At 53.4% G+C, this 13,032-nt stretch overlaps 1 protein-coding gene across 1 annotated transcript in view; it reads left to right on the plus strand.

Moving 5' to 3' along the window:
- DUOX1 (dual oxidase 1) overlaps window positions 1-13,032 on the plus strand; it is a 31,120-nt gene that overhangs the window by 10,013 nt on the left and 8,075 nt on the right. The window contains exons 13-27 of the mRNA XM_077127755.1: window positions 482-657; window positions 842-960; window positions 1,514-1,651; window positions 2,317-2,430; window positions 3,301-3,500; window positions 4,133-4,318; window positions 6,463-6,688; window positions 6,939-7,032; window positions 7,309-7,484; window positions 9,315-9,384; window positions 9,827-9,952; window positions 10,542-10,720; window positions 10,938-11,168; window positions 11,762-11,861; window positions 12,132-12,181. Coding sequence (XP_076983870.1) covers window positions 482-657; window positions 842-960; window positions 1,514-1,651; window positions 2,317-2,430; window positions 3,301-3,500; window positions 4,133-4,318; window positions 6,463-6,688; window positions 6,939-7,032; window positions 7,309-7,484; window positions 9,315-9,384; window positions 9,827-9,952; window positions 10,542-10,720; window positions 10,938-11,168; window positions 11,762-11,861; window positions 12,132-12,181 — 2,185 coding nt within the window. The remainder of the gene's footprint in view (window positions 1-481; window positions 658-841; window positions 961-1,513; window positions 1,652-2,316; window positions 2,431-3,300; window positions 3,501-4,132; window positions 4,319-6,462; window positions 6,689-6,938; window positions 7,033-7,308; window positions 7,485-9,314; window positions 9,385-9,826; window positions 9,953-10,541; window positions 10,721-10,937; window positions 11,169-11,761; window positions 11,862-12,131; window positions 12,182-13,032) is intronic.

A 13,032-nucleotide genomic window follows, 5' to 3' on the forward strand; every position in this document is an offset into this window, starting at 1 on the left:
AATTAAGCTGCTCAAGTGCTTATTAAATTAGAAATGACTAAAGTAAAGATCAGGTTGAAAAATCTAGGAATAGATTTCTGAAGCCTGTCTCCAAAAACTAATGTGTAAGCAGGAACTATGTTTCGTTTTGGTTTTTTTTAGCTCTAAAAGATAGAATCTTCTTATCATTCTACCATTCAACTTTTGCACTTTCTGATTTTGCCCCTTCAACTTTCATATCTTTCCAAGAACGACTTATGTACAAAAGTTGGGGGCTGGCTGCCTGTTTTATTCCAACTTTATAAAATAGGCAGCTGAATCCGTGAGAGGGTTCTGATAAGTGAGTTAACATACACAAATCCCTCAGAGCGATGCCTGGGGCATAGTCAGCACTCTACACTAGTGAGTTATTGTTACTGTCATTATCATCATCCCTGGGCTAATCCCCTGGAGCCACCTCTGCCCCATCCTCCCACTCAATACTGCCCCCTTGCGGTACCAGGTGCTGGAGGCCACAGCTGCCCTTTACAGCCAGGATTTGTCCAGGCTGGAGCTGCTCCCTGGCGGACTCCTGGAGAGCCATGGGGATCCCGGACCCCTCTTTAGCGCCATCGTCCTCGATCAGTTTATGCGGCTACGGGATGGTGACCGCTACTGGTTTGAGAATACCAGGAATGGGTAAGGCCTGCCTGAGCCCTCACCTCACATTCCACCCTTCTTGGGGCTCCAGACCCTTTGCCTGGCCTTAGCAGCCCCCAGAGGCCCTCGATGCCCAGTCCCAGTTACTCTGGGTCTCTTTGCTCCTCTGAAATCTTGGGCGTCTCTCCTACCACAACAGCGTCCCACCTCTCCCCATTCCCAGGCTATTCTCTGAAGAAGAGATTGCAGAGATCAGAAACACCTCCCTACGAGATGTCATAGTGGCCATCACCAACCTGAAGCCCAGTGTCCTACAGCCCAACGTCTTTTCCTGGCATGCAGGTGAGTGGCCAGACGTGGCTGGAGGGGTGCTGAAGCCTCACTTGGCTCAGTGTGGGTAGACGTTAGCACCCAAAGGGGGACTGATCCCTGGTCCTTCCTTTGAGAACGTTGTTTCTAGGCTCCAGGGCTGCCACAACAGTTGAGGAGGCTGTCCTCTGTACTACCCGTAGTGGCCCTGCTGCTTTCAGCTTCACTGGGTCAAGGAAGTGCCCTAGTGAGGGCAGAACTGAGACTCAGAGGGACCTAGTGTGGTGGCTCATATCTGAGTTGGGATGGGGCTGGGGGTAGCTGTAACCTTAGGAGAGCTGAGTTGAGTGAGAACATCTCAACCCACAGAAGTGATGAGGGGAAGACTCTGTGTGTGTGTGCATACGCGTGTGTGTGTACACATATGTGCATGTGAGAGATGGAGGTTGAATTTTCTTTTTGACCCCACTTGTTACACAAGTGGGCAAATAACAAATTCTTAGTACAATGGCAGGGATAAGCAGGTCCCTCCCCTCCTTCTGCCACCCTAGCACCCCCAGGACTCTTGCTCCCTTTTTCTCCCCAGGCGACCCCTGTCCACAGCCAAGACAACTCAACACCGAGGGTCTGCCCATCTGTGCTCCCCCAGTTGTTCGAGATTATTTTGAAGGCAGCGGTTTTGGCTTTGGGGTCACCATTGGGACTCTCTGCTGCTTCCCCCTGGGTAAAAGTGATGGGCAGGGTGGGGCTGGGTGAGAGGTACAAACTGGGGATGGTGAGGGTGATTCCACCTATGACAACAAACTGTACTAAATACCATCCCTTTGGGCACGTGAAAGAAAAGTCAAAGGAGGAGGGGACACAAGAAGTGTCTGACTTGAAGATAACTTAGCTAAAGGGAGAATTGCCTCATGGTTCTCCTGGGGTTCCCTGAATGCCCACTTTGGTCGTGAGCCATGGGGAGTTCACAATCCACAGCTGTTTGCAGGAGCCTGGGTGGGGGGACTATTATGGGTACACTGAGCCCCAGGGATGGGACAGTCTCTGGGGCAAGGGCATGGGACTTAGTCTTTGGCAAGGCTCTGAGGAGGTTGACCAGCAGCCTGGTGGGGTGAGTTGTCTCTGGCATAAGGACTCTGAACTTCTTTTCTGGCAGGGAAGGAACCTAAGTGGTGGAAGCAAGGGAGGTTGGGTGCAGGTATCTTAGATGCTACCCAGAGCTCCCCATGGGACACAAAGCAGCTCCCAGGGAAGCTTCAGTTTTGTGATAAGTGAAAGGGGAAAGACCCAGAAGTGGAAGCAGTGGGGAAAAGAGCTGGGAAAGGAGCCTCTTCCAGCTCCCCAGACCCCCACCTTCCCTTGAACATCCTTCTACCCCTGCCCTCCCAGTCAGCCTGCTCAGTGCCTGGATTGTCGCCCGCCTCCACGTGAGGAGTTTCAAGAGGCTCCAAGGCCAGGACCGCCGAAGCGTCATGTCTGAGAAGCTCGTCGGGGGTGTGGAAGGTAGGCCTGGGGCTGTCCACGGGTGCGGAGTGGGGAAGGGCATGGCCCGGGGTTGCCGCCCCTATCTTCTCCCCATCAGCTTAAGAGAAAGGCCTCCCATTTTTAAGGCTCTAGGGAAGGCCAGGGTAGGTGGAAAATGCCATAGTGGCACTAGGTAGAAGTTTTTTGTTTTTGTTTTCTTTGAATCTCCATATATTTTTTACCTTTAATACAAATGTAATTCATATGACATTTTTAAAAGTAAATCAAGTATATTTCCCCCTTACCGACATAATGGGATTAGGTAGAAGTTTTATATCAAATTCCCAACCTCTTATAGCTCCTCCCAGGGATCCCAAATAAGGGAATGTGGTAATTTGGTGGGGAAGAAGTCAGGTGATCCTGACCTAGATTTGACAAGATTACTAGGTCTCCAAACCCTGAGAACCGCTCCTCTGAGCATCTCATACTGGAATTTCAAGTAACAAAGAAGTAATTAAGGAAAATTAGAGTCAGACTGACTCTGAGCTGGACTCTTGGCCCACTAAGGGCTATGGTGCCCTAGGCAGATTTTTTAATCTCTCTAAAGCTAACTTTTCTTATCTGTAAAATAGGAGTGATGGCACCTACCTCATAGATTTAGGAAGATTAAGTGAGACAGTACCATGTTAGGCGCATCGTCAGCATTCGGGAAATGGGAATTCTCCTCATGGGCTAGAGGGAGGGCAGGCGTGGCAGGGAGGGGATAACCCTCAGTCACCAAGAAGGGGGGAGGGAGCTGCTGGGGGCCTGGAGCTCACTCCAGCCCTGAGCTGACCGTGTTCCACCCCACGTGCCTCCCGGCCGGCCGGCCCCGGTGGGCCCCAGCTGACCCGCTTGGTCTCTCCCCAGCGTTGGAATGGCAGGGCCGCAAGGAGCCCTGCCGTCCGGTGCTCGTGCACCTGCAGCCCGGGCAGATCCACGTGGTCGACGGCCGGCTCTCCATGCTCCGCACCGTTCAGCTGCGGCCCCCGCAGCAGGTCAACCTCATCCTGTCCAGCAACCGTGGGCGCCGGGCCCTGATGCTTAAGATCCCCAAGGAGTATGACCTGGTACGGCCCTGCTCATCAGGCCTTTACTTCACAGCCACGGGCAGGAAGGGGGGATGCGAAGTGTGCCGAGTTTCTGGGTTCTCTGCCCTGGCAGTAGCACCTGATAGCTTGAGAAGCGTGGACGCGTTCGTCCTGCTCTGGGCCTGCTGGATGACATGAACCCCACAGTCCCTTCCCGCTCTCATAGACACAGTCAGCCTGCTCCCTTTCTAAGGACACGCTGACTGGTCCTTGCTGGGAGTACTTGGAAGAAGCTAGGCCCTCTTCCCTGGCCCCTTATTTCAGGACCTAATGAATTTTTAGGGATTTTAGAGAGGAGTTAAATCAGAGGCTGATCTTCAGCCCTGGCTCTGTCTGGCTCACAGTCCCCTCTGTTTCCTGACCACCCCACCTTCCCCATCCCCTTCTCCAGTGGAATAGAGGAGAAAGAATGGCTTTGCACAGGTGCCTTTGAATGCTAAGCAAGCAACTTACGCTCCCTCCCCCCACCCCCAGCCAGTTTCCTGTTCTGTAAAGAGATAATCTCTCTTTGGCAAGGTCAGCCTTTCCATTGCCCCTCTGACATAACCCATGTAAAGCCTAACCTCAAAATGCCTTGACAAATGGTTGCTTTCCCTCTGCTGCCCCCGTAGGTGCTACTATTTAACCTGGAAGAAGAACGGCAGGCACTGGTAGAAAACCTTCGGGAGGCCCTGAAGGAGAATGGGCTGAGCTTCCAGGAGTGGGAGCTGCGGGAGCAGGAACTGATGAGGGCAGCTGTGACCAGGGAGCAGCGGAGCCACCTCCTGGAGACCTTTTTCAGGCACCTCTTCTCCCAGGTATGCACATGGGATCAGATCTATCCTGCCTACGATGATGTCCTTATCTGCATGAGGCCATGGGATGACTCCAGGGAAAGTCAGGAGCCCCGAGTTCTCAGCCAATATTCAACTCTATTGCAAATTTAGGCAAGCCACCTGACCGTTCTAGAAGGAGAAGATCCTGCCTCCTGTCTGACCCTACTCCCAGCTATGAAGTGATGCCTAGGAGGGAGTTCATCTGCATGTGCCACTTATCTCTCTTCCCAGGGCTGCCCAAGCACTCTGCCTCCACTTATCTCAACCTGCTAAAAAAGGCCACAGAAACTCAGGATGAGACAGGCAGGGTGGGGGCAGTGAGACTCTTGGCTTCACTCCTCCTTGGGGGAAGGCAACTGCCAGAGGCCTCCATGGGGCCTTCGTGCCCACCTTGTTTACTTTTGAGAGCTATTAGAAGGTTGTGGGGAAACAAGATAGGAAGAGAAATTCAAGGATTTGAGTTCACATCTGGCATGAAAATAAAGGCAGCCTGGGAGCAGAATGGTGGAGTGGAAGGAGCGTGGTGGATATCAGATGAATACATCATGATCTTCTCAATGAAGGAGTGGAAGATGGACTGTGCTCAGAAAGGAAGATGACTGGCAACATATAAGGGCCACAAAAGTGACCCATGATATAAGTGGTCTATGAGATTAGAAGAGTTATCAAACTTCGGGCTGGTGTAAGGTCACTGTGGGGGTGAAATTTGGCAAGACCTGCAAAGTTGGAAAAGTTTTGGCTCAGAAGTAAGGAGCAGGAAGGACTGAGCAGAGATGCCGCAAGGAGAGACAAAAAATGAAAGTTTGAAGAGAAGGAGCAGGGTTGGCTGGGTGGTGGGAAGATTCTCAAGGGGAAGCAACCACTTAATGAGCATTTGTTATGTGCTGAGGACATGCCTTATGCCATTTAATCCTCGAACAAATTAATTTGAACATGTACAAGAACAGAGAGAGACCCAAGGATGTTCAGGGCAAGCGGGATGATAGCACCTTTGAGGACCCCCACTGGCAACCCTCGGCTTTGGTGATTCATTGCCAGGGCCCCAAGCAGGCCCTGGGTGCTGCACTCATTCAGGATCCATCAGGGACAGGGAGCTCCCTGGGCTGGGAGGTGGGGGTGGGCTGTTGTGTCCAGGTGGTGGCACAGATATAAGACACTCCGTTATATCTGCAGAGTGCTTTCAACTTTTCAAAACATTTTTCACACACCCCCTCTTGTTGGTTCTCACAATAACTGTGAGATAAGTAGGGCAGAGGAGGAAACGAGTCCCAGACCACTGAACAGACTTGCCTGAGGTCATGCAGCCAGCGACAGGCCAAGTAGGGACATGAACCCGGCTATCTCGCCTCCAGCCCCAAGCTCTTTCCACTGAAGCACCTGGCTGGAAGTGGTGAGGTTTACCTCATGACGCCATAATCTGGCTTGGACTAGGGGTAGGCAGGAAAGACAGGCCCTGTGGCCTGCAGTCTGGTTGCTTCCCTCACCATCTGTTCTCCCCATACTGGAGCAGCCCCTGGGTGGGTTGGAGATGGCCCATGATGGGAAATTCCCTCTCCCAAGCCCAATTTTTCCTCAACTCAACTGAGATTCTGTCTTAGTCAAAACTGTTTTGGCTGCAAGTAATAGAAACCTACTAAAACTAGTATTGGTAAAAGGGGCCTGAGCATACTCTGAGGGTATCAGGATATCCAAATGAAAGACAGCAGACTGGCCTCAAAGGGACCAGGGAAAGGAAAGCTGTCAGCAAACAAGTCTACTCCTCTCTGAGGCTGCCTCAGTTTGCCCTGTGCCTCTGTTTTATTCTGTTTCTGTGCCTCTGAGCACTTGGTAGGAGAGGGTAGTCCACAACTTCCGAGTTTTCTTGTGCTGAGGTCAAGTCAGCAGATTGGCTGGGAACTTTTAGTCCCAATTCCAAATCCCCAGCTTGGGTAAAATATGCACCCCTGCTCCAATCAGGTAAGGCAAAAGGCCAGGGAGACCCATCCAAAGGGCTGTTGGGGGAAAACTTAAGGGAAAGAGTTCTGGGCAGACATCTCAGAAGGTGACTCTTACAAGTCTCAACTGACCTTCAAGGCAATGAAGCTCCATCTCCTTCTCTCCTTCCCTTTGCTTGTGGCCGAGTGCAGGTGCTGGACATTAACCAAGCAGATGCAGGGACCCTGCCCTTGGACTCTTCCCAGAAGGTGCGGGAGGCCCTGACTTGCGAGCTGAGCAGGGCTGAATTTGCCGAGTCCTTGGGCCTCAAGCCCCAGGACATGTTTGTGGAGTCCATGTTCTCTCTGGCCGACAAGGATGGCAACGGCTACCTGTCCTTCCGGGAGTTCCTGGACATCCTGGTGGTCTTCATGAAAGGTGGGGTGAGGAGAGAGTGATTGATGAGATGAAGGATGGAAGGGGATGGAGACTGTGGCTAGAGTGTGGCTGACCTGTTGGAGATGGGGAAGCCCTGGGGCCAGGTCTCCAGCCATGGCAGATGCCTGGGAGCACCCAAGCATGCCCTTGCCATGTCCAGCAGTGGTTCATACTGGTGGGAGGCCCTCTCTGGCCAGTTTGAGGTTTAGGCAGGTGAGCTGGGCTCCTCATGGAGTCCTCCTGCTTCCAGGCACCCCTGAGGAGAAGTCTCGCCTTATGTTCCGCATGTACGACTTCGACAGGAATGGTCTCATTTCCAAGGATGAGTTCATCAGGATGCTTAGGTTGGTCCTATGGGACAGCAAAGAGAGTGGGCCAGGGCGGGGGTTTCCAGGAGAAAGAGGTGGGACATGAAGGGGGGAGCAGAGGGGTAAGCCGCAGGGGCCTCCTCCTTACCCATACAACGAGAGACTGTTAGAGCCAGTGGGGGCTTGAGGTTAGGCAAATCTGAGCCCTTCTTTCGGGGTTCCGAAGGCCTGCTGGGAAGGCCAGTGGGGCCTTGTGTCTGGGCCCCAGGACCCTGCTCCAAGCCTGATGGCTCCCCCTTTTCCCAACCTCAGGTCCTTCATCGAGATCTCCAACAACTGCCTGTCCAAGGACCAGCTGGCCGAGGTGGTGGAATCCATGTTCCGAGAGTCGGGCTTCCAGGACAAGGAGGAGCTGACGTGGGAAGACTTCCACTTCATGCTGCGGGACCACGACAGCGAGCTCCGCTTCACACAGCTGTGCGTCAAAGGTGGGGCTGCCTGGTGGGCAGGGCTGGTGTGGCCAGTAGGCAGAGCAGCACTGGCATAGGGCCCACATACTTTTAGGAAACCATGGAAATACTTTAAAATCCCTTTTAAAATCATCATCATAACGAATATGGAATAACACAGCCATCCTGGATTATTTTCTTCTTTATGCCAACGCTGTTGTAAAATATACTTTTTAATTAATTATTTTTTGTGTGTGGAGGAAGGGACCCAAGAAGGCAAAAGTGCCTAGCGACCATAAAAGCCATAAAATATTTGTGCTAGATGGTGGGCAGGGCAGGGTGGAGTTGGGGACGGCAGCTGGAACTCTGCCACCCCTGGCTCCCTGTCAAAGGACCTGTGCCTGGTGCCTAGGGCAGGAGTGAGACAGTGTCTCCTTGTTACAGCCTCACTAGGGCCACACCCCTCCTTACCTGAGGTGTCTGGCTGTTGGGGGAAGAGGGGCCCTTTGGTTGAGTATGCCCCTCCATCCCCTGGTGGAGCGCTCAGTATAAATATTTGCTGAGTACCTGAAGACCCACTTCTGTTGTTCCTCCTCCTACTTCCTGCCCCACCTGTGTCTGACTCAGGAGGGTGGGAGCTAGAGAACGGGAGAAGAGCGAGAGTTAGCAGGCAGGGGATCTCTCTGTAGCCTGCCCTGAACTTTTATGGTGTATTCTCAGCTTGGGAATCTTACTGGGGCATGTTGAGACCACACCAGCCCCGCTCAGGATGATGAGAACTTATGGGGGTTGAGCAGCATTAATGGGGGAGATGGGGAATTGAGAGAAGACACAGACGAGCCTCTGATCAGGGCTTCTCCCATCCAGGGTGTGAGGGAGAGCTGGTAGAGAGAAGACCCAGCACTGCTGATTCTGCAGCCCCTTCATCTTCCCCAGGCAGCCAGGGCAGCAGCGTCCTGGTGATGAGCCCAGGCCCCAGAGACCCTGAGAACATCCAGCTCTTGGGAAGGAGGGTGGAGCTTGGGGATTAAGGATTTAATAAGGTAGCATTGAATATTGTTTTGTTGTGCTTTGCTTTTTCTCCCAAATTTTATTTTGAAAAATTTTAAGCCTACAGAAAAGGTGCAAGAGTAGCATAACCAACATCCTTGTGCCCTCCACCTAGACCTGCTGTTTGTTACATTTTGCCACATTTGCTGTTAGCTGAACCATTTATGAGTTAAAATAGACATCTATATTTTGTTTTGAATACTCTGATTTCATGACATCCTGTTAATCAGTTGTGGCCTCTAGATTCAAGACCAGAGTAATCTTCAGGGTTTAGTTTAGCACTTGGAATTGACCTTGAGATCCCCAGGCCTCCTGCGAGAACCTGGATTTGCAGCTCAGTCGTGCCCTCCTCCTCAGCAGGCAGCTCAAACCGGGAACAATGTGGCAGTCGGGGGAGGTTATTTTCCACCCAAGATTTGATTGTGAACATTTTCAAACCCAGAAAAATTGAAAGATTTTAAAGTCATCACTCATTTACTCACCTCTTATATTCTGTTTAATTCCCGGGAGTGTTTTAAGTAGGGTTGTGTGGCAGAATGGGCTCAGTAGGCAGGTTTTATACAGTTCCTGAACTCTGCCCCATAAGCCTGATACCAATCCCAGAAGTGGGACTTTTTCCAGGCCTTCTCCCTGCCCTCCTGTGGCTGGGGCCCATCTCCCGCAGGGACAAGGCTGGGGTTGGCCCACCCCGAGACAGGGCCTCCGTGGCCAGGGATCTTCGGCAGTGTCCAGACATGGGGAGGGAGGTGCTGGGCATTGGAGCCAGGCCTTTCTAGCTCTGGGCCCTGAGCAGCTCCATAGACCAGGTCTGTTTTGCAGGGGTGGAGGTGCCCGAAGTCATCAAGAACCTCTGCCGGCGGGCCTCTTACATCAGCCAGGAGAAGATCTGGTGAGCACCCATCTGGGAAAATTGGGGGTAGGCTGGGACCAGGGAGTTGCCATTTTTCTTCCCAGAATGGCTGAAATTAGGGCTGCCCTTAGCCCATGTAGTGCCTTTGTGCAAATTAGAAAAAGGCAGTTCTTAGTCTAAGTAGACACAGCCCTGAACCAGGGCACATGAGTGGGCCAGCAGAGAGACAGCTGGATTTCAGTGCTCACTTGCTGCCTGGACCAGACGTCCGTGTGAAGGGCACAGCCATAGGTGGAGGCTATGCTTGGACCCCCAGGCCCCAACTCACTCCCTCGCTGTGTGTCAGTGGGAATGCCTGCTGTCCCCTGGCTGAGAGCTCTGACCCTTCCTTGACCAAGTGAGTCTGGACTCAGACCAGGGACAGCAGAGGACAAAGCGGCTCAGATGGCTAAGATCCTATCTCCTGCCATTTCTGTCCCAGTCCCTCCCCCAGGATGCGTGTCCGCTGTCCACGAAGGGACCTGGAGGCAGACCTCACACCACAGAGACTGCAGTGCCCCATGGACACAGACCCTCCCCAGGAAGTTCGACGGAGATTTGGCAAGAAGTATGCCCTTAACACCAGGCAGTTCATCCATCCCATTAGCAGTTCATCCATCCCATTAGTATACAGGCATTGATTACTTGGCACCAAGCACTTTACCAACTTGGCAATGCAGGCAGGAAGAATAGTTCCTGTCCAAGAACATCATTATCTGGTGAGATAGCCTGATACACCGATAATTACAATATCCCACTGATAAATGTTATAATGGTGGTAAGAGTGAGAGACTATGGAACTCAAAGGACTTTCCTCTGCCTGGGAGGTCAGGGAAGGCTTCCTGCAGGAGGTGTCCTTTGAGCCTCCAGTAAAGGCTGAGAGGGGAAGCTGGGTGAAGGTTGGGAGCTACAGACCTGGGAGGGGAGGGGGCTGGTCTGAGTGTGAGCCGGCACAGGGGTAGATGAAGCGCAACCTCTGAAATGAGCTGACCGATTAAATGACCACTTGAGAAGCTGCCCCTCCACGGACAGCCTGTTTGCAGGATGCGATCTACTTTTGGGGGTCAGAACTCGGCTGCGGTGTGAGTGACTCAGGGCCCCTTCCTCCAGTGGCTTTGGGTGGTCGGTGCCCAGGGCCACGGTTCCCTGTCTCCTAGGGTAACGTCGTTCCAGCCCCTGCTCTTCACCGAAGCGCACCGAGAGAAGTTCCAGCGCAGCCGCCGCCACCAGACAGTGCAGCAGTTCAAGCGCTTCGTGGAGAACTACCGGCGCCACATCGGCTGCGTGGCCGTGTTCTACGCCATCGCCGGGGGGCTCTTCCTGGAGCGCGCCTATTGTGAGTGCCGGCCGCGCCGGGGGCGGGGCTTGCGATAAGTGACAGCCCTGGGGGCGGGGCCTATTGTGGGTGACAGGCGGCCCAGTGAGTGGGGCCCGCTTGAACGAAGACCCCGGCGGGGAGGGAGGCCTGCGGGTCGGTGACCTTCCTAACCAGCTTTCTGCACCGTCCCTCCACCTCCGTCCTCCCGCTTCCCCTGCCTGGGCCTTCCCCACAGACTATAGCTTCGCTGCGCACCACGTGGGCATCACGGACACCACCCGCGTGGGCATCATCCTGTCGAGGGGCACAGCGGCCAGCATCTCCTTCATGTTCTCCTACATCCTGCTCACCATGTGCCGCAACCTCATCACCTTCCTGCGAGAGACCTTCCTCAACCGCTACGTGCCCTTCGATGCCGCCGTGGACTTCCATCGCCTCATTGCCTCCACAGCCATCGTCCTCACAGGCAGGCCCTGGGCGTCCCCTCCCAGAGCCCCTTCCCCCTCTTCTTTCTCTTCAATGCTGCCTTTTCCCGACCCCTCTTTTCCTCCCTGTCCCTGTCTTTCCTCCTCCCTCTCTTTCTTTTGGCTTTGGCTTTCCTTTCCCTGTCCACCCGCACGAACCTTTAACGTAAGTCTTGGCAGTGCCAGGTCCATCACGTGGAGGAAGCCAGGAGCCCCTCACTGCTCCACCAGTGCCTCTTCTCATGCTTTCACAAGCACCCCACCAACCTCCAGTGCCCTAGAATGGGGGTACAAAATATATTCTCTCCCAGGGATGTCTGTATTTTAAAACATGACTCGGACAGAAACCAAAGGGATGGACTTCTAATGGTGTCCCTCAGCCCCGTGTGGTGGTGTTCGTGTATGGTGTGTATATGGCGGGAGGGGAAAGACTGGGACGCCGATTAGAGATCAGAAGTGCAGATCTGTAGGGGTCTTCCTCAGGCCCCCAGCTCCGGGTTGCCCAAGGTCCTCCACCTGAGGCTGAGGGGTCGCGTCGTGCTGCACGGCGCCCACACTCACCCTCACCTGCCTGGTCTTCCCCGGTCTTCCCCAGTCTTACACAGTGTGGGCCACGTGGTGAATGTGTACCTGTTCTCCATCAGCCCGCTCAGCGTCCTGTCCTGCCTCTTCCCTGGCCTCTTCCGTGATGACGGGTGAGGCTGGGTGTGAGTAGGGGTGGGGGTGCAGTTTCCTTGCGAGTGAAAAAGCAGCGAATTCTCTTGGCCTACAGAAGAGTGTTATCTCACAGGTTATGGGGCAGAGGAGGCGTGTCAGGGCATATGAGGGGCTCTTGATGAGTCCCCAGTCCCGTGTCAACAGAAGGGGAGACAGGGGTTGGGTTGCAGTGCACCCTTTGGGGGGTCCTTTCTGAAAGTCTCAGGGATCTCCTCTCAGGCCTCTCCCTTGCTGTTCTCTCCTCACAGGTCTGAATTTCCCCAGAAGTATTACTGGTGGTTCTTCCAGACCCTGCCAGGTGAGAGCCTTTCCTCCCTGCCCTGTGAATTTCTGGGCCTGGCTCTGAGTTCCAGGCTCTGGGTTCCCTCTGTCGCAAACAACCCAGGCTCACTCACTCTGCCCTCACAGTGAGAAACTGCGGGCCAGTTTCTCCCTGTGTGAAATGGGAGCGGACTCCCCGCCCCCCCCCCCCCCCCCCCCCCCCCCCCCCCCGCCACATACCCCTACCTTGTGGGGATCTTCAGGAATCTTGTGCCCCAGCTACCTGGGAGAAAGACTGAGCTCTTTGTCAAGCTCAACAGAGGCCCACCTCCCCATATACTCTGCCTTGACAAGGGCTGTTTAAAGGCATGTTCCTAACTCCCCATAATCACCATTTTAGTTATTAGCTGTGAACCTATTCAAATTCTTCTACAACCTATTTATATTTTCAGTCTGTTCCTTCCTTGGGGTAACACATTTTCTACAAGTGCTCCTCTCTGTGAAACACAGCATGAGTTTTTTTTTTTTCTTTTTACTTCTAAAATGATCTGCTTTGAACTTCAGAAGACGCTGCTAATTCCTGCACTCTGGGATTTAGTGGATAAGGCTGTGTTCATGCTCTCCTCTTCTTTTAGGACTGTATAGGTTTAGATTAGATCCCTTCTTAACCTTTGCTTTTCCATACTGCAGGGCTCTAATCTTCCTAATTTCTGTAATTTCCTCCTTGATCACTTAAGGGGCCATCCCCCCCCCACACACACACACACACATACACACACACACCCTCCCAGTTCCCTGAGTTGTGAGCTTCACAATATCCTGAGCCTAGAATCCGCCCCCGGAAGGAGGGGCTTCTCATCCACTCAGGGATGGGCCAAGTGTGCCCTG

The sequence above is a fragment of the Tamandua tetradactyla genome, chromosome 14, assembly GCF_023851605.1.
Source record: "Tamandua tetradactyla isolate mTamTet1 chromosome 14, mTamTet1.pri, whole genome shotgun sequence".
Classification (NCBI taxonomy): Eukaryota; Metazoa; Chordata; class Mammalia; order Pilosa; family Myrmecophagidae; genus Tamandua; species Tamandua tetradactyla.